Source organism: Ascaphus truei, chromosome 2 (genome assembly GCF_040206685.1).
Source record: "Ascaphus truei isolate aAscTru1 chromosome 2, aAscTru1.hap1, whole genome shotgun sequence".
Lineage (NCBI taxonomy): Eukaryota > Metazoa > Chordata > Amphibia > Anura > Ascaphidae > Ascaphus > Ascaphus truei.
Genome location: NC_134484.1, coordinates 399184662 through 399209757, shown reverse-complemented (window position 1 = coordinate 399209757; position 25096 = coordinate 399184662). Strand labels below are relative to the sequence as shown.

General features: G+C 41.5%; 1 protein-coding gene across 1 annotated transcript in view; it reads right to left on the bottom strand.

Moving 5' to 3' along the window:
- SLC25A13 (solute carrier family 25 member 13) overlaps positions 1-23040 on the bottom strand; it is a 142308-nt gene extending 119268 nt beyond the window's left edge. The window contains exons 1-3 of the mRNA XM_075587293.1: positions 22894-23040; positions 6263-6316; positions 4714-4856 (exon numbers count right to left, since the gene is read on the bottom strand). Coding sequence (XP_075443408.1) covers positions 4714-4856; positions 6263-6316; positions 22894-22905 — 209 coding nt within the window. The 5' untranslated portion in view covers positions 22906-23040. The remainder of the gene's footprint in view (positions 1-4713; positions 4857-6262; positions 6317-22893) is intronic.
- Between the last annotated feature and the right edge of the window lie 2056 nt (positions 23041-25096).

Here is a 25096-nt window from a genome sequence, read left to right as displayed (position 1 = left end):
TCTATGGGGCAGGCCCCAGTGACTGTGTGTGGGCGCGCAAAGCGCTGCGATACGTACACTGGCAGGGAAGACAAGCATTTTGTCTGCCCGTGCTGTGACGCGGTTACATGGCGGCACGCAGCCAATGGCAGAGCAGATATGCCCCGTCATGGCCGTGCCCCCACTGTGCTCCCCTACAGACCACCAATTGCAGCTGTAGTCGCTGCAAGGGCCCCCAGGCGCACGCGCAGGCGGGAGGACTGCGGCTGCAGCCCAAGGATGTGTCTGGAAATCTTTATTCAATCACAGAAAAAATAGAAAAAAGTCGGTGCACTGCTCATTCATCAAAGATAACGCGTAAGTATCTGTGTTAGTACTTTGTGTCTGACGTTTTTTAATTAATAAACCTTTTTGTTCATGATATCCCATCTCCTTTGGTGAATGAGCAGTGCACCGGCTTTTTTCCATTTTTTCTGTGATTGGAAATCTTAATTGTGTGTACTTGACCCGGCCTGGGAGCACGCGCTATGGGAAGCAGTTTCCAAGTGAGTTGATTGTGCTATAGGATATGCCAGTTGTTTGCTGCTCTTCTAAGATACTACATACCGGCCAACAGACGAGCAGAGCTGCGGACCTGAGGGACTACACGTGTGCCCTCTCTTTATCGTGCCGTGAGTAAAAAGAACCCCCGCAATTGCAGGGCATATGTGGAAGAATACCGCTATCTATTTGCATATACGGACTGTTGTCCCCCATCTGTTGACTTTACAAAAGGATGTTATAACACTATATTAGTTGAACTATACTAAATGAGGAGTGCTCGCGCACCGGACTGTTAGCAGTGTGCTGCTCGGTTTGCTTGTTATAAGGATGTGTCTGAATGGTCGCTTAAAGAGTACTCTGGAATCAAATGGAGCCTCTGCTGATGTGTTCAGAAATAGGGGTTAAATGGCCAGAGTAGTATAACCTTCCCTGCCCGGCTCCCTAAGGAGGTTACATCAAGGTAATTGCGTGTGTGACATCAGCAATGATTTACCTTGTCTCAGGGTGCGGTCTATCATCGGCTGGGCAGTGGAAAAGATGGGCGCCAGGAGTTTTTATAGTACAACTTCAACCTTTATTCATGTTCCCATGGTGGGAACACTACTGTCACAGTTACATTTTAGATTGACATGGTTGTACTTTATTTCATCCATACTGCTATCATTTTTGACATCTCTTCCCTAAGTGCCCACTCTTAACACTCATGGGGAGGTGTATTTACTTGTTACTGTTCCCAATTCATCTTGTGGACCGGGCCCCCGTTGTTAGCAACATCCTTAAGGGCCCCTGCTGAAATCCTGGCCTGTTTTCTAGAACGTTACAGTTATTTTCCTGCCCTGATCCGGAACTGCCACTTCCTCAGGGTGTACCGAATACAGTGGATGAGGATCCGCTTTTAGGGATGATCCCCCGAAATCCTGTTTTTTTTTCTGTTTTGTCCACTGAGGCGTGCCTGCATTCCCGTTACTGGGAAATTCTCTTCTCATGTGACCATACTATGGAATCCTAACTGATGGGGCACTATCCCCAACACAATAAAAAGGGGTGCCTGATCTATACTATACGTTGGGAACATATCCTCTCTCTCTACTCCACCGAGGCTCCTCTCATTCTGCCATGCTGTAACCTCAACCCAGAAGGCTCTGTACCTCTGTGTCGCCACAGGGTGGAGCATAGCACTGACTGCTCACCATTAACTACTTGTAGTAGACTAGTAAACCCACAAAGGTAATGGTTACCATGGTAGCGTCAGCAGCTATACATTAAGAAAACCATGATTAACACAAAAAAACATTGTGCTTGTATTTTTTAAAGAGCAGAACATGTTGAAGGTGGCACGATATGAACATTATAGGAGTTAAATGGATAAAGACTTCGGGGTTGGGGGGTGGGAGGGGAAGAGAATTGCTGCTTTTAACTCAGAGTGTCACAGGATCTCCGGCACGTCGTAGTCTCGTGACCGCCGCGTCACTCATGATGGAACAAAAAAAAAAAAAAAGCGGAGTCCTCTTCCTGTCAGATCCCAATGCGATCTCCCGTAGAAAAATTAGCAAATGGAATATAACCCAGCTATCAGGACGTAGTAGCTATGTCAAAAGGGCCCCCCGACAGGTTAACAGTACAATGTTAAATCTAACAAAACATGTTAAACAAACCAAACTAATACATTCAGCTTTGCAATAAAGCTCTTTAAAATCTGAAGAATTTATTGTCTCTTACGACAGAACATATGCTGGGTCTTGCAAGTCTCTTAAATTGGATTACGTGACAGCATATGCACAATGTCTGTCGATTTGCACTGCAAACTAAATTGCATTGTAAATTGAGGCAGTACAAATTGGCAGCATTAATCTAAAAATGTTAACATTTTGGATGTCACTTTTCTAAACACAAATGAGAATGTCTGACAAAACAAAAACATTGTGGCTGGTAATTGAAATGTTCCTAAAATTACAGAATTTCAAATTTCCTTGGTTAAAAATAGTAATAATAAAAAATAAAATAAAAAGAAGGACTAGTCCATACTATTCTTTGTATTCATTTTTTACATAATTTGTCCATCCGATGATAAAGAAAATAGCAACCGGTCTTAATTTTATTATTAATTCTGCAATTAATGCTAAATCCTTCACTGTGGTTACTCTACTGTTAAATTGGATGTTAATGGAGACATATTTCATACAAACAAGTGGTCTACTATTTAGCGTAACAGTGAAAACCTAAAACATCAGTAACGATCCTCGCAATAAATGGTCACTTTCATACCAAAACATTTGCACCCTAAGTGGAACTGAATCAGATATGCATGTAGTAGCTGTAATTTTGTTTGGAGACACAGAGATTCTATCTATGCTGTAAGACTTTAGAGATCTACTAGGAAGAGAGTGATTGAATTAGAAGCATTATGGAATCAGTATGGAATGTTAGTCCATCTCTTGGCCGGCACCAGTGTTATGGTCACACGATACATAAATAGTTATAATACATACCCAATGGCCCATATGAGATGTATTTGGGAGTACAAGACCAAAATATGACACTAACAGAATTCAGACTTCAGTTAGCAAAAATCCACTAGGTCTACATGGTCCCTGGTGTCTAGGAGTGAAATGGTATTCCAGGGAGTAAAATCTATCCCCTGGAAGACCTGTAAGGCCTTTAGAAACAACTTAGAAAAACAAAACACTTATGCGTCAGATTGGTAAAAATATGCGTTGCAACAGGGCTCTCAAATGAATTAATTGTTGGCATTTATTGAAGTTCTACAAATTACACAATAGGTGCCCTTTTTCTGCTGGGAAAACAGCTCAACCGGGCCCTCCACGCCTCTCAGGGGTGGGAGGAAGGACAGGAGGGGGCATTTGGTTGAGCGATACTATCCTACAATAATAAAAAAAAAATTGGCACAAAAACGAGGCATTCATTACAGGGCCAGTAATGTTCTGCCCGAGTATTGGCTAGTAATGCCCTTATTCGGCGATCATTACTTAATTATGTAACCGTGCTGGGAAAAGGTAGGCGAATTAGCCGTTTTAAAAACCTTTCCTGCATTGCTGGCACCCTGGCAGCGAAAGGGTAAAGAGTGCTGCAGATATGATGGGGGGGGGGGGGGGAGGAGGAATGGTAGGGAGAGAACTTTTTCAACTGTGTTACCATCTTAAACTCGTTAAAACGGTTTAAAACAGTGAAAGGTGTCAGATTTGCACCAATCTACCGGAATTCCGTAAATACGTCCTGTGGTTCATTTTGGACCCAGTAAAGTAGAATTTAGAATTTAATGTAAAAATGGATGCTACAGTGAAATAGCTACTTTTAATAAGGACATTTGTAATATATATGGTTAGCAATGATCGAGCAGAATCGTGGTGCTAGTAATTGTTATGTCCGAGGATCCCATTCTAGATCCGCAGCGGTGTCTTTATCTTAACCAAAGTAGAGCATAGGAGAAGGATTGTTTGGTTCAAGTGACAAATAATTGCAACTTACATAATAAAACATGTGGGCCCAGAACCATGGCTGAGCACTACAACATAATTACTTTCAAAGTGGGTTATATGTGACATGTCATTATGGAAGTTGATCCTTTAGTGCATATGTAGACGCTCCAAAGTGCAGTGTTGCTCGGCAACAGCAGAATTACGTGTCACTGAGCAATTAGCAGCACTGACATTTAGAACCCAACAACCTTTTACTGAGCCATATATATACGTTCGAACATCTTCAAAACGCATAAATTACACTTGGTAGTTCTATTTTCACAAAAAAATAAAATATAAAAATCACATGGTGCACAGATCAATATTTGTATCCAGGGGTTACAATACATTTAAATGATAAGTTAGTGTGAAATCTAAACTCAGATCTTCAACTAATTCTAAAACCTGAAGCTGCATCGACATCCTGTATTTAACTTTATTAAAATAAAAATGATAATCTACAATAAAACCCCAAGACACTGCAAGCATTTATTAATAAAGGTGTGTTACTGCACAGATGTCTAATAGATGCAAACACGGTCATGGTAACCCGTTGGTTTGTTGAAGAACATCAACTTTGGACGGTTTAAGGAATCCAGATTCTCCAATTGCCTACATTGCAAAAGCGAAGCATATGAAGCATAAAAGACCAAGCGAAGCATAAAAGACCAGGGGGGAAAAAAACACTGAAAAGAACAATAATGTGTAATCTTACCCATCTTTGGTTTGATCAACTACACCTGCCAGTAGCTGCACCGTGTTTGGACTTGGTTCTCCATCACCACCAAGGTTTAAGTAACGTCTGACAAAGTCAGTAGGTGACATGAAAAAGTCTCCATTCTTTTCAACACTTGCATACTGCATATAAAAAGGGAAAAAAATAAATATGTTAGTAATGCCAACCAATGACCCAGTGTTCCTTTAACCCGCTTGAAGTGGCTCAGTGAGTAAAGACAGACGCTGTAAAACAATGACAGCGTCTGAGCCTGGTGTCAGCTTCTTGTGACCTTGGGCACCAAATAAAAATCATGGATTGCCAGCTCACCTGGACAGGGACTGTCTGTAAATATTCTTACGTGTGCTATACTGTAACTGTGAAGCACTTTGAGCCCCATTGGGAGAAAAGCGCTATACAAAATAGTCATAAAAAAAAAAAATACAATCTTTTAAAAGCAATAAGTACAAGAAAAAGAGGAGTTTTATTTTTTAAACTTCCACCAAATTAGCACTTTCTACACAAATTGCAGTGTTTCCCCGAATATCTTGTCAGGTTACCAATGGTATTCGAGAAGAGAAAAGCTCTTCAGGCTTAGAACATGTGATTGGTACGATGTAATTATATATTACGGTTTACAGATACTCAGACAAATATACATTTCAATTATATTCAGTGGGAAACTGTACTCTCAGATGTACAGCTTTCTCTTCCACAATAACAATTGCCAAAAAGAATGAAAATAATATCTATATATTATTAATGCGTCATCCATCAAAAGGTTAATACTACCAGACAAATCAAGGAGCAATTCATTATAAATTGAACCTGATGAATGCATCTTAAAAAGTTTCTACTTTTCTGCTCCTTGTACATACTTTCATCAGGCCTTCTTAAAAAATTAAAAAATGGGACAGTAAAGATTTAGGGAACACTAGATTAATGTCAGACTCATGAAGTGTACACAGACATAGTTTGCAATAAATGCAAAGATCACGTCTTCTCTTCCAAAAAGTGTTTTAAATATACACAATATTCTGTGTATTTTACACAGGGTGGGCATTTGCACTCATGCTTTGGTTCTCAAAAAAATTGTGTTTTGGTTTTGCCAAAACTTAATTTGTATGGTTTGGGATTTTTACCAAATTATGGAAAAAAAACTAAAACATGATAAAGCATGAACATTCTTAAAGTAAGTATACAATCTTTAAGGAAACTAAAAAGTAAAATAGAACTTAAAATAAATAAAAAGATATGGCGAGAATTACCTAGATGGGCACTTGGCCTGAGGTTTTGGTTTGGGAATGTAAGGTTCTGATTTCAACCCTATCTCCCCCCCCCCCTAGTTTTGCGTCTCTCTATTTAAAGAGTGCTTTGATGTTCTACATTATAAGTGTAAATAATTTGAAGGATTGCACCTTTTAACCCCCTCGCTGCCAAAAGGGCAGCCATTGACCAACGTGCAATACGTTGCTGGCTTCTCTGATGGCAAAGAGGCTAAGAATGTGTATTTAATTTTTATTAAAATCAACTTTTACATATACTATACCTTGTGAAATATAGTTTTCAGTTCAGCTGGGTCAGCCCTCTTGGTTAAAGCTACCTGAAAAAAAAAATGTTTTTATCATTATTCCACCCACAGAAAATAAGCATGCAAGTAAAAACCCACCATTTTTGCTCCCCCCCCCCCCCCCTTCAGTCTCCTCATCTTCCCCCTCCACACAACAGAACACACAATCTGAAGTCATGCTGTCATAAATGCCCCTAAATGAAACAAGTTCACTTTACGGTATGCAAGTGCATGTTACATTACTGACAGTGTTGGCACACTGCAGTGATACGATGTGGGGAGAGAAATACTCTCTCATATACCTCTTCTTAAATGGTAGAACCATGCAACCTACTGTAGAACATCCGAGACACATCCAGCAAGCTTTCTGCATGGCATCTTCCAGTTTTTCCTAGTCTCCCCTTGGTGAATACCACTCGATATACTACTACAGTAACGGCAGCTGTTCCATAGTCTATGTGGTTCAAATTTGGGAAGCAGTTCCTATGAGATTTATAATACCAAAGAAGAGTCTTTGGCACATTAATGGTATCCTCACCACGTCAGCAGGGATACAATGACGACAAAAAAAAAAAGATTTACATTTTTTTTTTTAAAACACAATTCAAAGTGATTGCCTGAAACTATAACAACCATTTGTTCATATACCACATTAACCGGAGAGCTTTCACTTTTCTAGTCTCCTGTGGTGCCAGACTATTGGGGGGCCGTTACGGTGAAATGGTCTTCAAATGAAAAGAAAGAAAAATGGTGACTTATTTAAATGAAGTCGATTTGAAATCAACTATTTTAGCTACCAAACAGTATATACAGTCTTGAGTTTTAGCCAATTTTAATTCAACTGCACTTTGTTACTCCTTAATAACGGAGGTAAACGCTTACAACTAAACCAAGTACTTACTGAATCTTTTTCAATAGCAGGATGTCATCAACTATATCTATAACAAGGTCATATACTCAAGATTTAACTTGTGTTTTAATTTCAGACCATATATTAAAATGTGTTACATTCCTTCGTTAAAAGTCAGGGTCTCCCTCTGCTTTTTGTTATCATTTACTTGCTGCTCTTATCCCCATTGCTTGTATTTTATTTTCCCTGTATTGTAATTTTATAACACACTGCATACATTGGTCGCCACAATATAACTAAAATGACACTAGCAGAAGATCCCCACGAAAGGTTTGTATGCTGCTACATACCATATTTTTGACTTCGTATTAAATATAAAACCGATTAGTGGAGGAATGGTACGCTCTGATTCCATACTGCGAGCCTCGAATACCTTTAAAAAAGGTATTCACAAGTATTAGCATTGTTTCCAATGTGCTGCTAACACATGGTAGGATGTGCTACTTACCACTCTGTGTGCCAAACCAAATCAAGTAGCATTAATCATTACTTGTGCTCTGCTAAATGAAATGCAGATGAATTCATTAAGACCTATATCATATTCATCCCAGATACGCAAGGAGAACTACGCTCAATGTTCGGAAATAACTTATTTTACGCCTACTAATGTTTGTATTTTGATTAACAAATTTGCACTGCTGCAGTAGCTTTATTGCTCGTGGAGAAACCTAGTTTTGTTTTAAGTTGCAAGAGAAATCAGGGATTGACAAAATTAATGTCTTTAGATGCACTCAGTAGGGAGTGCCGGTATCTCTGCAGCCAGGGAACTTGTGTGCCTAACATAATGGCGGTGTTTAAATGTCCAATAGGAAGCAGTGACATCACGCCGAGTTTCTATTGGCCACCATGACATTTAAACCCCAGAGATACCAGCACCCCTACGGAGGCAAGTATCCCTGGAAATCTACTTGCAATCCTATAAATAACAAAATAATAATAGTTACATGTGGTGCAAGATGTTTTGCGGCTTTAAGCACACCAAGTTCAACCTACACTGGCGACACACTTTATTCGAGCTCGGCTAGTCCCACGAATTCGGGTATACCCGGGTGTATTGAGGTTTGTGACTGTTTTCTGCCCGAGTGCATTGAGTTATTTTCCGGCAGGGATTGAAGCATTTTATTCCCGTTGGCTGCAATACTGCACAGTACATATATATATACTGCATTACAATTCATGAATTTATGCCATCTGGTAGACACGCGAAGCATTGCAGCCTATTAAATCCTAATCATTATCATTTAACAGATCAGCCGCCCATCAGCCAGGCATGAACCCAGGCTGGGAAGGCAAATGCAACGGGGCTTGTCAGAGGTGAGGAGCGGCGCATTCCAGGTATCTGCCAGGTACATACCGGGTATTTGCTCGAATAAAGTGTGTCGGTGCAGTATGCTAAATTTAGATGACAGTTATTTTATCAGTATATTGATCCAGAGGAAGGCAAACACAAAACCCCAGTGACATATCATCCAATGATATCTCCTAAGAGGAAATATAAATTCCTTCCCGACTCTAAGAATTGGAAATCACATTACTCCCTGGATCAACATCCTTCCCATTTATACCTTTCCTTTCTAAAAAGATGAACAACATTTTTCCAACATATCAATTGTATCTGCCATCAGTGTCTCCATGGGTAATGATTTCCACATTTAACTGCCCTTACAGTAAAGTACCCTTTCCTTTGTTGCTGGTGAGATCTCCTTTACTCTGACCACAAGGGATGACCATGTGTCCTTTGTCCTTGGGATGAATAATTATTTTGAAAGCTCCTTTTACCATCCCGGAATTTGTATAGAGTTATCATATCGCCACTTAGATGCCCCTTTTCTAATGTAAACATCTAATTTCGCTAGCCTCTACTCAAATCACATTATCCATCCCCTTTATTCATTTGGTGGCTCTTCTCTACACTCTCTAGTTCCATCATGTATTTTCTAAGGAGTGGTGCCCAAAATTGTACTCCATATTCAAGGTTTGGTCGTACTAATGCTTTAATAAGGGGCATAATTATATTTACTTCCCTTCCATCCATTGCCCGCTATTGCATGACTTTGGGCACTATTGCGAATCCTGCTGTTTGCAAGCACTCCTAAATCCTTCTCCATCAAGGATTCCCCCAATTTATCCCCATTTCATTTGTAAATCGCCAGTTTATTCTTGTTTCCCAAATGCATAACCTTACATTTATCTGTATTAAACCTCATCTGCCATTTACCTGCCCAAGTTTCCAGTCTCTCCAAGTCCTTCTGGAGAGAAATTACATCCGTCTCTGATTCTACTACATTACATCTAGTGTCATTAGTAAAGATGGAGAATGTGCTCTCTATGCCAACCTCAAGTTAAAAAGCAGGGTTCCCAGTAACGATCCCTGGGGTACTCCACTCACGTTAACCTAACCTAAAAAAGTTCCATTAATGACAACTCTCTGTTATCTATCCTTCAACCAGTTTTCAATCCACTGCTCTGCCATTAATTTTGATTCTTACAACTCATTTGCAAATCTACCAGGTATGATTTTTTTTATTTTTTTTACAAATAAACAATATCAGAATTTTCTTCTATTTGCCACTAGAATGGTTAGAGAAAACAAGTCATCAAAAGTTTAAAAATGATGGTAGAAACATGTTCCCATAACCAATGTCTTCATGTAATAACAGTTGTTTTTGAAGGTTGCATGAAGAATGCGTAAATGATAAAGCCGAAAAATAGGATAGAGATTGCTAAGAAAACGCCCTGTGTGCAAACCCAAACTGTATCAGGCTCAGGTGACATTACTTCAAGTTCTGCTCCTTTTAACATCAAAAAGCCTCTCGGTTTGATGCTGCTGGAAACCAATACAGGTAAAACAAGCTCCTGCTAAATAGAACATTCACAACTCTGCAGCAGAATGAAGATCCTGCGTTACACATCTGTGCATTCAGTGTGCAATGTCTAAAGGAAGTGTGGAGGTAAAATAAAAAACATACTTGGTGTTCTGAAAGCTACTCTGCTGCTCTCGTGCTAAGCAAAAATGATTTAAGTCAATGGAGCAACCATGGGCTCCGAGTATTAATCTGTTAAATGGAAACGATCAGGTGAAGAAATATTGGAGATGGAGGGCATACTAATCCGGTTCTGGAAGCCACACACCCCCAGTCTTAAAGGGTGTCAATTACAAAACCGTTAAGCGACTCCTTGGGGGTAGGAGAGAGAAAAGCTCGACACGGAGCACTTGAAATTCACAAGAATTGAACAGTGCAAATAAGCTTTAAGTCTGGATCAATTTGATATCCAGAGGCACTTACAGGTTTGCAGGTAGGGGGTTTCAGTATTTTATTCTTTATAAAGCTAATGGACAGAACACCGGAGAAAAATTGCTTTTCCTTTATGTGAGATCTGGCAGGGATAAAAGGTGCAGAAAGGATTCTGAGAAGAGTCTTACAAAGAGATACTGACACACTTTATTTCCTTGAACTTTAAAATAGTATCTTTTAATAGGCACACTAAATATGGAAAAGCAAACATTAAATAGACCAAGATTTAAACAGTAAAATAAACTTTTGGTTGATGCTAAAGACTTGGCAGGTTATCTGTAATTCTATGTCAATCTGACAAATGCATACGCCAGACACTTTTCTGGGATACCTGTGAAGTTGGGGGTGAAGATGAAAATATTAGTCAGATGATGTCATTTATAGAAACACAAGTATTTGTCTTGGGGAAAAAAATCCCCACCCCCCCTTACTGCGCAGTTATTAGAACCCCTTCAGTGATATGCAACCCATGCTCAGTGGTACAATACAAAAAGGTAGGGGGGCGGAAACATATACTCCACCCAATTTGTTAGCCATGTGACAATAAATCATCCTGTCGAATTTAAACTATTGGTGCTGTATGTAACAATAATTGAATGTTATTTTAATGCAATGTAATTAAATGATAGAATCTCAACAGTTTGAAAATGCAGTGTGCTGTACTATCAAATACTAAGGAAGATGTAGGATTTATTAAAAAAAAATTTTTTTAAAATTGACAAGCAATACAGCCAATTCTTACGGAGATCTAAGTCAGAAGACATTTTGAAAAATATATATGGTTCTTAAAAAAAGGTTGAACATCACGGTTCCCATACACAGAACTATGGAAGCAAATTATTATTCCGTGATGGTATAAGTCCGGCACTGTTGCACAGAATCTCACATTCCAGTTAAAGAGAGCTTGTGTGTGGTAATGCAGAATTGGCACTTTGGCAGCTTAATGAATTACCCTCTATGTCTCCAGTCATCACCACTGCAGAAAATGTTCTCGTTACTGTATGTTTAAAAAGCCCCATCATGAATATCACTGGCATTAGAAGGGATAGTGGTGCTGTTTTCATATACTAATTTTAGCTGTGATGGATGTAGCAATTCATTCACAAAACCCAGTGAGCAGTCATCAACCTTGTTTTATTCTGTAGAACCATCACAAGTCATTTACCTTTCACTGCTGAAAGTCCAGCAGCACCTGTGCGTCACTAGACTTCCCGGATGGCCTGCCATGTGATCACTACTGTAGCAATTACATGGCCGCGACTATAAACCACTAAGGTTACCGAGCATTTTTACAATGACAAGAAAATGATAAACAGCACTCACTAAAAAAGCAGTAACAGTGCAGGGTGCCAGGGACTAAAGAGGACCCAATTCCTCTAACAATAATACATACAAACCAAAAATATGTCCAGCACTCACTGTCTGTAGAAATCAGAATATATGAACGGGATAATACCAAATAAAGTGTAATTTAATATATAACACAAAAAAAAAACAATAACAGAACCGCATACCCTACATCAAATGAGGTGTAAAAGCAATAAACAAAATATAATAGGCAAATAGGAGGAGTGAGGGAGGGGGGAGGGTATTGGGGTAAGTGAACAAAATAAAGTAAAGGGACAAGACAACACACAGGTGGGTACAATAGAGGGGAAACAGCAGGGGGGCAACGTTTCGGGGAACACCCTTCATCAGGCCCATTCCCCCTCGCTCCAATGGAACAGAGGGGTACTTCCCTGTCCCCAAGACCCACAGAAATAACGTCAGGTCCCAAAAAACCCCTGGGGGTTGATCAGTCTCTTTTTGGGACCTGACGGTATTTCTGTGGGTCTTGGGGACAGGGAAGTACCCCTCTATTCCATTGGAGCGAGGGGGAACGGGCCTGATGAAGGGGTGTTCCCCGAAACGTTGCCCCCCTGCTGCTTCCCCTCTATTGTACCCACCTGTGTGTTGTCTTGTCCCTTTACTTTATTTTGTTTATTTATCCCAATACCCTCCCCCCTCCCTCCTATTTGCCTATTATATTTTGTTTATTGCCTTTACACCTCATTTGATGTAGGGTATGCAGTTCTGTTATTGTTTTTTTTTTGTGCTATATATTAAATTATACTTTTATTTGGTATTATCCCGTTCATGTATTCTGATTTCTATAGACATATTTTTGGTTTGTATTTTTACAATGACGTACCTGGTACAACACAAGGGCTTCTGTGCAGCCATGGCCCGAGCCATACCAGGCACGTCATTAGGGTGGCGAAAAGGTTCAACTTCATGCACAACCGACAGGTGTGTCACTGTATGTATGCCTATACTTATAAGCACATCTAGTTCTCTCTGTGCCTCACTCCCATAAAAACCTGAAGCTTAAAAGTCAAAACATCTTGTGCAACACTGCTTGGGAGTTATACACTTATATGCCACAAACTAACATATAGCTTAAAACTTAAAACTTTGGCTCAAATTCTGTAAACTGAATAAGTGAATGGGGCTTTCCTTGCGATAATCGCCAGATTGGCAGTAACGGAGCATACAGAATAAAGCTTTTTCTATTCGTTTTTAATCATTTGTTAAAGATAAAACAGTTTTTTTTTTTACCATGATTTTGTTGTACAAAATTCCTACAATTCAAAGAAGTATGGAGGGGGAAGTTGGGTATTATCCGAAAAGACAGGAAAAAGAATGAAGGTGTTCGAAATCAAACAAAAGTCTGTGACATCATCACAGGGTAAATAAATTAACATGGCAGTGGGCCGGAGAGATCGCAAGGAGAAATGACCATCGTTGGACAATGATGGTACTCAACTGGATTCCAAGAGAGATTAAAAAGACCAAGACAAAGATCAAAAGTAAGAGGGCAGGATGAAATCAGAAAATGTGTTGGAGCAACATGGAGAGGCTCGTAACGCAGTACCGGGAAGATCATTGGGGCCTTCATCGATCACTGGACAAGAGACGATGACAGTGCCATATATATATATACACACACACTGTTGTGTGGTTGTTTACCACGGACAGTTAAGAAATTGACCTATGCTAATTCCCAACCAAAACAGTTTTTTGGGGGGCCCGGTCGACAGCTGCAACAGAACAGTGCACCGTAATCAGTAAACCACGGCTATGCCATCAGACACCGACATGGCTGTAAATGTAATGCTGTGTATTCGTCATCGCACAGCATTATGGCCGCGTATTCACAACCATAGCTGTAATTGGATCTCTTTATCAAACCGCACGATCGTAATGCAGAGGAGGAGAGATGGGAGAAATGGGGAACATTGGAGATACTCGCAAAGGAGATACAGTAAATAAGGTTAAAGAAAAAAAGTGAAAGTACAGTACTGAGGAAGTAAAAATGAGCAGGGGAAGCTTCTTCTAATTGTGAAAACAATATTTTATTCTAATTTCCATTAACCTCCTGGGTTCAAGAAAAGTCAGCAACTCGTATACGCGAGTGAGCGATCCAAGTCTTTAACTCATATTTTGCACTCCAATCCATCATATTGGAGTCAGGGTTCCACATCAATCATTTTACAAAATGTCCTATGTTTCTTGTATTATCACAGCGGCATAAGAAAAAACTAAGCATTTCAGTTTTAGCAAACAACCCGGAAACGTTTATTCTGAAGAGGAGTACTGTACTCGCATTTCGAAACAGTACAAAAATGATGGTGACCTCAAATAAGTTATAAGAGCTTCAAAGATGGTTGCATAATAATTATTTTCCTGATGTTAACCCTCTGTCTGATCTTGGTTGTACATCTCTCCCGGTGTTAACTTGGCTCCTCCTCTCTCCTGATGCTATCCTGTCTCTCCCACTAGCTAAATCTGCCATGACTGTATTTATCCAGAGAATATCCCTTAGTCCTTCTTCCAATATGGTGACCAAATATGGCAGTGTCTTCTGGAAAGATCTTAGAGCTCCTGTTAATCCAACATGATGCCATACTCCCTTATGATTGTATCAGCTTTAACCACAGTTGTCGATGGCCACTAAAATGTTACCCGCAGGGTCCCCTTTTCTCAGACAACTCAACACAGCTGCAATCTCATTATAACGGTTAACCCTATCCTAATGTGACAATGAATCTACAGAGAAGATTAATTTACCATAGTATCTTATTTTCATTTACTATCATTTCATATATGTGGCATCTTGTTTTTATACGCCGGATTCAAACCTAATTACAACATAATAATTAATAGAACATCTTACAATATGGCTGCCCATTTTTTGACCACTCAACCACTTCTCCGTTGCTCTGTTGCCAACTGCCTCAGGCACAGAAACAAAGAAAGTCCTGTGATGTCACGGGCATGGACCCACTATAGCTCTATGTTCAGCAGCAGTGGCGAGAGCTGCTAACTTATAAAGCAATTTTTAGAAGATGGATACATTTAGGAGCATCTGCAAATATTATTCTGCATTAATAGGTCAACACAACTGAAAACTGTAGGTGATTTTAACAACCAGGCAAGTGATCAAGATTTAAACATAAGTTACAAAGTTGCCAACAATGTCCTGCTTCAACATAGAGGTTCAGTAGAAATCTAAATCCAAGACATCAATGTCCTATTCTGCTGGTATAACAAAAATGACCTTAAAAACAGAAGATAACAGCATAACGGAAACAACAAACTCTGCAGAGAACACTTGTAGGAATAGCCATAAAGATTTCCCAAAGCAAGAACAGAATGGTCCAATACAAATTGATTGACAAATTAAACAATTGGCAACTCACTCAAAAGTAGGATATTTTGTCAAATAGAATAAACAGTATTTACATTTTGTTTTGTGTGAGACTGAGTCAACAAACTTTTTTCACACCTTGAATGACCTCTATTTCATTTCCCCTTTGCATAAATTCAGTCTTGTTTCTAACCTGGGCAAATATCCAACATTCTTACACAAGCAGGATCATTTGCAGGCACTAGCACCAACACATGAAAAATAAAATGTGGTGTGCATCTTACATAGGACTTCATAGCTTCTACTGCTAAAAAACAAAAACAAACCCACCATGTTTCTTGTAGGTTTCAGCAGTACTACGGATTTCCCCACAGAAAATCAGAGGACACCATCCTTTAACTCTGTATTTTATACTACAATCAATCCTTGAAAATTGTCAAAAACAAAATAGGAGGGGGAAAAAATTAAAAAATAAATAAAATATATACACACACACACACACATCTAAATCATAAGCAAGGCTATTTCACGATAAACCATGCCAAACCACACACTACAGTTCGGCTAATTAGCTGAAGTCTTTATCTTGCTCTACACTGCCTAAAACAAACATGGTCATCTTGGCAGTGAGTAAGACAAGCCTATGTTTTATATATAATATTTATGAATTAAGAAAAGGAGTCAGCAATCACGTGGAGATTTTCAGGAGGTATATTGGATGAATCGACGTTTCGGACCTCTACTATCACAAAACATTGTCTTATGAAAGGTCCTGGTAGAGGACCAATACATCAATTCACCTAATAAACCTCCAGAAAAATGCCTACGAGTGCTGGCTCTTCTTTTCTTTATTCATACCTGGACAACGCTGGCTGGCACCCGTGGCAGGACAACATTGGAATTGTGAGTACTGCGGCCTTGTTACTATATGTAATATTTATGCTATTTCAGACTGGATCATACAATGGACAGTCAAACATATTTTTTAAAAAGCTTGAAACATCACAACCAGTTTTTTTTTTTTAAACAAAATCGACCACCATCGTCTCACCATGAAAATATCATATATTTAACGTATGGTTTGCTCCTGTTCTGTTCTGACACTTAAGAACCAATGAGGCTAAAAATGATCATCCATATAAAACAATGAAGACATGCTAATTGTCTACTAGGAAAGAGACCATTATTTAATACCAACAAATGTTACTATTATCGAAGAGGAAAATACTCTTTGTACAATTACAAAATAACCAAATAGAATCTATTAATATTATTATTACAAATATATAATACTATTTGTTTTACTCTGTGCCCAGGACATACTTGAAAACGAGAGGTAACTCTCAATGTATTACTTCCTGGTAAAATATTTTATAAATAAATAAATCTTACTTTTCAGCTGAACACAGAACTCATTAGGTATTCATTAGGCTGCGCTTATAGTGCCTCGAGACGCTTATAGTGCTTGGCGACGTCACTTCAAAACAAATCCATTGACTCCGTCGCAAGCGCTTATAGTAAGCGCGACAACGCGTCTGAAAATTTGGTAGCCGGTCTATTTGATTTTTTTAGAGACAGTCGCCACATGTGACTGTCTCTAAACCAATCAGAGCGCTGCCCACCCCCTTCGTGACGTCACTGGCCTTGTCGCCAGCGACGTCTCTTAAAACTAAAATATAACTTTCGTTAGTGGCGACGGGTGACGTCATCGGTCGCGTCGCCGGCAATATAAGCGCGGCCTTATACAGTCCACTAAAGAAACATCAGATTAACGCAAAATAGTTTCCCTATAATTTTTAACATTTGTTCAATAATTTAAAAAAAAAGGTATGTGTAAAAGGCATTTATGAAATGTTTCTAAAAAGATAACTCCTAACAGCACAACAGCATTAAACACCATGGAATATTCAATACTCTCTGCTTTTGCTGCTCATAGAAAATCTCCCAATCCTGGTCCATGTCTTATTCCTACATGCGCTTGTCCTCGCCTGCCAATTGCAACCTCTACTCCTTCTGGTGTCAACCCCTCCAACCTCATACCCATCCCCTGCCACCCTCCCTCCTCTCTCCTGTGCTCTTTGGAATGCTCGCTCCCTTTCTAACAAGTGCCTCTCTGTGCATGACTTCTTTCTCTCTAACTCTCTGCTCCTATTTGATATAACGGAGACCTGTCTCACTCAGTCTGACTCTGCTCTGGAAGCTGCCCTCTCCTATGGTGGCCTTTCCTTCTCCCACACTCCGCGCACTGATGGCAGGGGTGGAGGTGTGGGGCTCCTGCTCTCCTCTCTCTGTCGTTACCGAACCCTTCCTATTCCTCCCTCTCTTGCTTTTCCCTACTTTGAGGCTCACACTGTCCAGATCTTCTCTCCTCTCCCTGTCCATGTGGCCGTCATCTATCGCCCACCTACCTCTACTCATCCCCCTTCTGCCTTTCTCTCTCACTTGGAATCCTGGCTCTCTTTCTTCCTCTCCTCAGACTCCCCTGTTCTTCTCCTTGGGGACTTCAATTGCCAAATTGATGACCCCTCTCTCCCTTGGGCTTCTTGCTTTCTTTCTCTAACCTCTTCTTTTGGCCTTCAACAGTGGACGGCAGCCAGCACCCACAAGGATGGCCACTACTTAGACCTGGTTTTCACTAAGAACTTCTCTCTCTCCCATTTCCCCATTTCCTCTCTCTGACCATCATCTCATCTCATTCTCTCTATCTTGCTTCTCCCCTTCTCCACCTCCATCTACACCCCGGTTCTGCAGAAACCTGTGCTCTATTCACTTACCTGACTTTGAGTCCACTTTATGCTCCTCCCTCAGCTCTGCTACAGACCCCGACAACCTGGTCAGGAACTACAACTCTGTCTTGTCCTCCTCTCTTGATCTACATGCCCCGCTTTCTCTCTGCCGCACTCGCCCTTCTAACCCTAGACCCTGGCTAAATTTCCACACACGCTTGCTGCGTTCCTCCGCTCGTTGCTCTGAACGCCTCTAGAGGAAGTCTCACACTTTCGCAGACTTCCTTCACTACAAATTTATGCTATCCTGTTTCAACTCTGCCCTCTCGCAAGCTAAACAAGCCTACTTTTCTTCACTAATCAACATGCACAAGTCTAACCCATGCTGACTGTTCTCTGTCTTTGATACTCTACTCAAACCACCCTCAGCTGCCTCTCCTTCCTCCATCTCCGCTCAGGACTTTGCTGACTATTTTAAGGAAAAGGTGGAATCTATACGGCAGAACATCCCCTCTGTTTCTTCTTCCCATCCTACACCTCTTCCTAACTCTCCTCCTGCCTTCCTTGACTCTTTTTCCACTGTCTCAGAGGAGGATGTGTCGCTGTTGATCGCCTCTTCCCCCTCTACCACTTGCCCTCTTGACCCCATTCCCTCCCATCTCCTAAAACCTCTTGCTCCTACTATAATCCCTACGCTCACACACATTTTTAACTCCTCCCTCTGCTCTGGAACCTTTCCATCCTCCTTCAAGCATGCAACAGTCATACCATTACTCAAAAACAGCAAGCTTGACCCTACCTGTCTTTCTAACTATCGACCTGTCTCCCTCCTGCCTTTTGCCTCTAAACTCCTTTAACGTCTTGTATTCTCTCGCTTGCTCCATTTTCTCAACACCTATTCTCTCCTAGACCCTCTACAATCTGGCTTCCGCACTGCTCACTCCACGGAAACAGCCCTCGCTAAAATAACTGACGACCTCCACGCTGCCAAAGACAGAGGTCATTACACTCTGCTCATATTACTTGACCTCTCTGCAGCATTTGATACTGTGGATCACCCTCTTCTCCTTCACATTCTCCATACTCTAGGTATTCGGAACAAAGCTCTATCCTGGATCTCATCCTACCTCTCCCATCGTACTTTCAGTGTCTCTTCTGCTAACACCTCCTCCTCCTCTATTGATCTCTCTGTGGGGGTACCCCACGGCTCTGTCCTGGGACCTCTTCTCTTTTCTCTGTACACACTCTCTCTAGGTGACCTAATAACATCTTTTGGGTTTAAATATCACCTCTATGCTGACGACACACAAATGTACTTTTCAACACCCGACCTTACACCTGCTATACAGACCAAAGTTTCTGAATGTCTCTCTGCTATATCATCCTGGATGGCCCTCCGTCGCCTTAAACTCAACATGGCTAAAACAGAGCTCCTCATACTTCCTCCCAAACCTGGCCCTACTACCTCCTTCCACATTACTGTTGGAACTACGATCATTCACCCAGTAGCCCAAGCACGCTGCCTAGGGGTCACACTCGACTCCTCTCTCACATTCGCCCCTCACATTCAAAACATTTCTAAAACTTGTCGCTTTTTCCTCCGCAATATAACAAAGATACGCCCTTTCCTCTGTTGCTCGACTGCTAAAACTCTGACTCAGGCCCTCATTCTCTCCCGTCTTGATTACTGTAACCTCCTGCTGTCCGGCCTTCCTGCCTCTCACCTGTCTCCCCTACAATCTATCCTAAATGCTGCTGCCAGAATCACTCTCCTCTTTCCTAGATCTGTCTCAGCATCTCCCCTCCTGAAATCCCTCTCCTGGCTTCCAATCAAATCCCGCATATCACACTCCATTCTTCTCCTCACTTTTAAAGCTTTACACTCTTCTGCCCCTCCTTACATCTCAGCCCTAATTTCTCGCTATGCACCATCCCGACTCTTGCGTTCTGCTCAAGGATGTCTTCTTTCTACCCCCTTTGTATCTAAAGCCCTCTCCCGCCTTAAACCTTTTTCACTGACTGCCCCACACCGTTGGAATGCCCTTCCCCTCAGTACCCGACTAGCACCCTCTCTATCCACCTTTAAAACCCACCTTAAGACACACTTGCTTAAAGAAGCATACGAATAGCACTGTGAATATTCTGAACACATGATACATAAAGCTTGGCCCCCTGCAGACGCACTTACCAGAACTCCTTCCTACTGTCTCTGTACGTTCTCCCTACCTACCAATTAGATTGTAAGCTCCTCGGGGCAGGGATTCCTCTTCCTTAATGTTATGTTTATGTCTAAAGCACTTATTCCCATGATCTGTTATTTATATTATCTGTTATTTATTCGATTACCACATGTATTACTACTGTGAAGCGCTATGTACATTAATGGCGCTATATAAAGACATACAATACAATAGCCATTTTTTAAAGGTCCCAAAAAAGTACCAAATTTTACATTTGCCAATTCTTGGAGTCAGGAAGGAATTTATTTTTCCCCTTATGAGATATCATTGGATGATATGTCACTGGGGTTTTTTGTTTGCCTTCCTCTGGATCAAAAAGTAAGTATAGATATAGGATAAAGTATCTGTTGTCTAAATTTAGCATAGGCTGAACTTGATGGACCCACGTCTTTTTTCAACCTCATCTACAATGTAACTATTAAGTATTCTTAGGAAAAGTAAACTACTGGTCGATTTAACAATGTTACATGAGACAGAACTCTTGGGGGTGTGGGCAGCCCAAGTAAATTGGGCCTGAACTACGGAACAGTTCCTCAGTAGTGCTGTACTTCACGCTTTATAAAAGAGACAATAAAGTACAGGGAAGTATAGTACCATAAGTGCAACAAAAAAGATCAGACAAAAGGAAAGGAAATCCCTGCCCTGGAGAGTTTACAATCCAAGTGGAATGTTGGGAGATTTACAGAGACAGCAGGTGAGGGAATAAAAGCAGTAGATGGCAGTGATTGGTAGGACTGACTGTGGGCGAGTGACAGTAGCCATGCGTCTAGGGCCTAGACTCATGGCTACTGTCACTCACCCACAGTCACTAGGCTAATGAAATGCTTCAGTTAAGAGGTGCATTTTACAGTTAGTCTTAAAAGGCGGGGAGAGACGGTGCTTGACGTAAAACAGAGTGTGAGGGAGTTCCACAGGTAAGGGGCAGAGAGGGGGAAAAGGTTAAAGGTCAGAGAGAGCAGTAGAGGTAAAAGGGGTGGAAAGGAGACAACGATGGGTAGAACGCAGGAGATGAGCAGGGGCATAATGAGCGATCAAAGCAGATATGTGGGGAGGAGAAGGTAAGTGGAGAGCCTTGAAGGTAAGGAGGACAACTTTGTAGGTGATAAGAAACTTGCTGGGAAGCCAGGAGAGGGATTTATGAAAGGCCGGTAGGAACCAGCACTGCCCATGACATGCAATGTAGGAGCTTGTTAACCCCTTGCTTGCCAGAGTGGCCAACACAATGCTCTGCTTATTAAACATATTGGACAAAGTTTATAAAGAAAAGCAATAGATGTTATGTACAAGTTATTCACAACGGGCAGGTGGAAAACAAAGAGGCCTACGCAGATTTAAATCTTAAAACAGGAAAATTACATTAGGTTCAGGTATATAAAACTTCTCACATTGAAACTGATATTCTTTATTACTTGCTCTCTTTTGTGGAGATGTGAGTAATAGTCTATCGTACTGATAATTTACTTGATTATATATATTATTTTTTTAAATAAGGTTGCAAGTAATGCAGCACTCACCAATGTAAAGCATAAATGGAATTATTTAATTATATCTTGCTGTTGTCTGGTTGAGGTCTGTCTGCAAAACTGTGGACGTGCCGCGTTACCGGTGAGATTTTGTGTGGCATAGTATTCCCCAGCTGCTGGTTGCAGAAAAGAAATTGACCCAATCTTTAAAAACTGAACATTTTTTTATTCTCCAAATCCATTAATTGGACCAGGCACTGACTACCTCCTAGCGCTTTTCTGTCTGACAATTAAACATGTTGAAGTTTAGATGTTTAAATATTCCCTTGCCCTTTCTCATGTAGTGGTTTATGGCAATAGGAAATTGTACTTATACTGATTCCCAATGCCATTTCTATGATGAAATAACTGTGACCTTCTCAAGGACTTAGCCAATGACATAATATGATTACAAGTTTTAAATGAGTGCACAGCAATAAAATCCTACAACACACTATCAGAGTTAATCAAGATGAAGTATAGAAAAATCAGATAACTGGTCAGAGAAGAAACAGATACCAGTAGTGCTCAAAAGTCAGACAGACAAATTAAATTATATGGCAATCATTTAACCTTCACAGTAATTAAGCACTGAACACAAAACAGAAGCCTGCAGGGATCTATGTTCCAGTGCAATAATTTCAGACCATTCCTTATTATCCTGATATAACATGATCACGATCAGAGAGGATGACAGTGTCATTTAGACAGCTGATTAGTCAGATGCAAATCAGTTGCCCTGACAGACTCAGGAAAGCAGGGGCAGCTTTTCTGCTTAGTGTCAGAGGCCATAAAATAAGAAAAATTGAAGCAGAGGACAAAATACTTCTGATTTAATTACTGCACACAGGCAAACACCGTCCTATCTCTAGAGAGCAATAATCTTAGGTGGATCTGCTCTGTGAGCACCAGGCTATATCTGATGGGATATACAGGATCACAGCTATGTAGCTAGGCAATCCACAGACTAGAGTCATGCTACTCATCCAGCAACTTTACAGCAGTAGCTGAAACGCCCTAATAAATGAGGTGACCCCATTCACAAGGGCAGGCCCTAGGTCAGAGATGCCATTTCATTACAAACCGCTGTAGCTTCAGCAAGAATAACAGAAATGTAGAGGAAGTGAATTAAGAACGATAAACACATGACTGTCCTCCCGCTACAAGAGCTGCTGCTGCGGTGGTTGTGGTGTCCCAGTCCTGCTTGAGGACTATTTCATGCCTGTGCCCCACAGTGCATACCTACCTTGGCAGCCATGCTTTGCAGAGATCACACACTTCCCATCAGAACGTTCCCCGGGACGTCCCTGCGCTATGCACACAGCAGGCGCACGCCGCCGGCTCATTGGCTGAAGCAGTCCCCGCCCTGCTGCTCTTCACGTGATCCCCACGTCCTTGTGCAGTGTGGAGGAGACATGTGAATGCGGTGTGAGCTGTCCAGCAAGCTCTGCCTGTAACGCTGCGTGCTTGTGTTGTGTAAACAATGGGAGCGGGAATTGTGACTGGGAGAAGAGGGAGACACTTTGAGGTTGGGATTCGCAAGAAAAAATAATAATCTAGGAAGATCCTGGTGTTGTGGTCGGATGTTTAATGTTACCTACAGGATCCAGTTCTATGCTTTGTAAGGGCTGGATGTAGGATTGTGATCTGCAGGACAAGGGGTTTTATTTTGAAATAAATGTGCACTTCTATGTCCATACTGAGTTTATAATACAGTGAGACACATAGGTTCTTGCAGTACTATGATAAACTCACTGGAGCCTCCAGTACTCAGCAGCTTGTAACTTTTGGAGGAACAAAAATATCTGAGGATAATGCAGCAGTTTTGTAATTATTCTAGGATTGGTCTCTGTGCCACTGCATCCAATATTTTTATTGTGAATATAGCAACCTTGCTAGAGTTACATGAATATAATTACATACAGAATTTATAAAAGATTTGACTGGGCTTGTACTCAGTTTGGAAGGGTCACATCTTGATGCAATACAGCAACCTTTTTCGAACTGCATTTTTGTGATTATAAAGTTGTAAGTGCTATTTGCTGTCTGTGAGTACACAGCATTTGTTCTCACTATAAACATCACACGTTTGTTAGTGAAATCAGTACTTGTAATTCACAATTATAGACTTATCACATTGTGTAGCTTTAAATTGAGCCAATATTAATTGTGACATTATTGGTAAAGCTACTGATCCACAAAAAAAACTAAACAAATTCTAAGGGATTAAAGGGGAAAGGTGGTGAATATTTGCTATGTAGTCCTGTGATTCTGAATGTAAATACCGTTTTACTCATGCCAAAAAAAAAAAACATTTCCAAACAAATTACGAAATTCTTGTCTTAACTGGTGTAGTTGGATCTACTGTGGAAAACATTAAGGTTCATCTTCGTCACAGAAAGCTATATTTTAGCATTACTTTTCTGCACAAATGTGCAGATAAACATTTACAAATGTGTGACAGCGCCCGTCTCCAATCAGGAAGCAGGCAGGAGATCAGGGCTGATGGCAGTGGTGCAGAATCCAGGCGACAGGCAAAAGGGCAGAAAGCAACTAGGTCGGGGTCACGGTCCGTGGTTAGCAACAAAGGAATCCAAACAGGGAAAGACGTAACAGCAAAGACCGACAGGGGCTGCAAAACTTTGCTTGGCGACTCCCACTGGGAACTACAGCCTTAGGCCGAGTCCATAGAAGGCACGTCCGTGCTGAGCCGTGCTGACGCTCCGCGCTGAGCCCCTGCATCCTCCATGAGGATGTCTTTAGAGGGGGCTCACGCGAGCGTCCACAGGCGTGCTGAGGCGCTGGATTTTTCAGCCGACAGCCAAACTGTTTTTCAGAGCGCTGTCGGCTGAAAACATCCAATCAGCGCAGAGCAGCGTAAACGTCACGGCGCCGTGACGTCTGCGCCGTGACGTTGACGTCGGTGCGTCGCGGGCGATTGGCCCAGCGACGTCACTTCCCCGCCTCCCTCAGTCTCCCCCCGCCTCCCGATCGCGCCCGCTGGCTCGCCTGCATGGGCATGAAATCGCGCAGATTTCAGCAGGCGAGCCTCAGCGTCAGTGCGCCTCAGCCCTGCTACCCCCTCTATGGCCCCAGCCTAAGGCCCAGACATGGTCAGCGCTTATGCGCTGACCCGTGCTGCTGCTCGGCACTGAGTCCCTGCAGCCGCAATGAGAGCGGCTTTAGCAGGTGCTCGCGCAAGCGTTCGCACGCTTGAGGAAGCGTGTGTCTCACACAGTTTTCAAATTTGGCGCTCGCCGGAGCGCAGGGCCGGTCACGTGAGCAGTTCGCCCAATGAGAACCAACTCCGTGACGTCACTGGCCCGCCCACGAACGGCGCGCTGTGTAAGGCCAGGGAAAGCACCGCTTTCCCTGAGTCTCAGCGCGCCTCCGCACTGTTTTGGGCACTATGTCCCAGGCCTATAGCAGCAAACTGATTACCCCGGGAG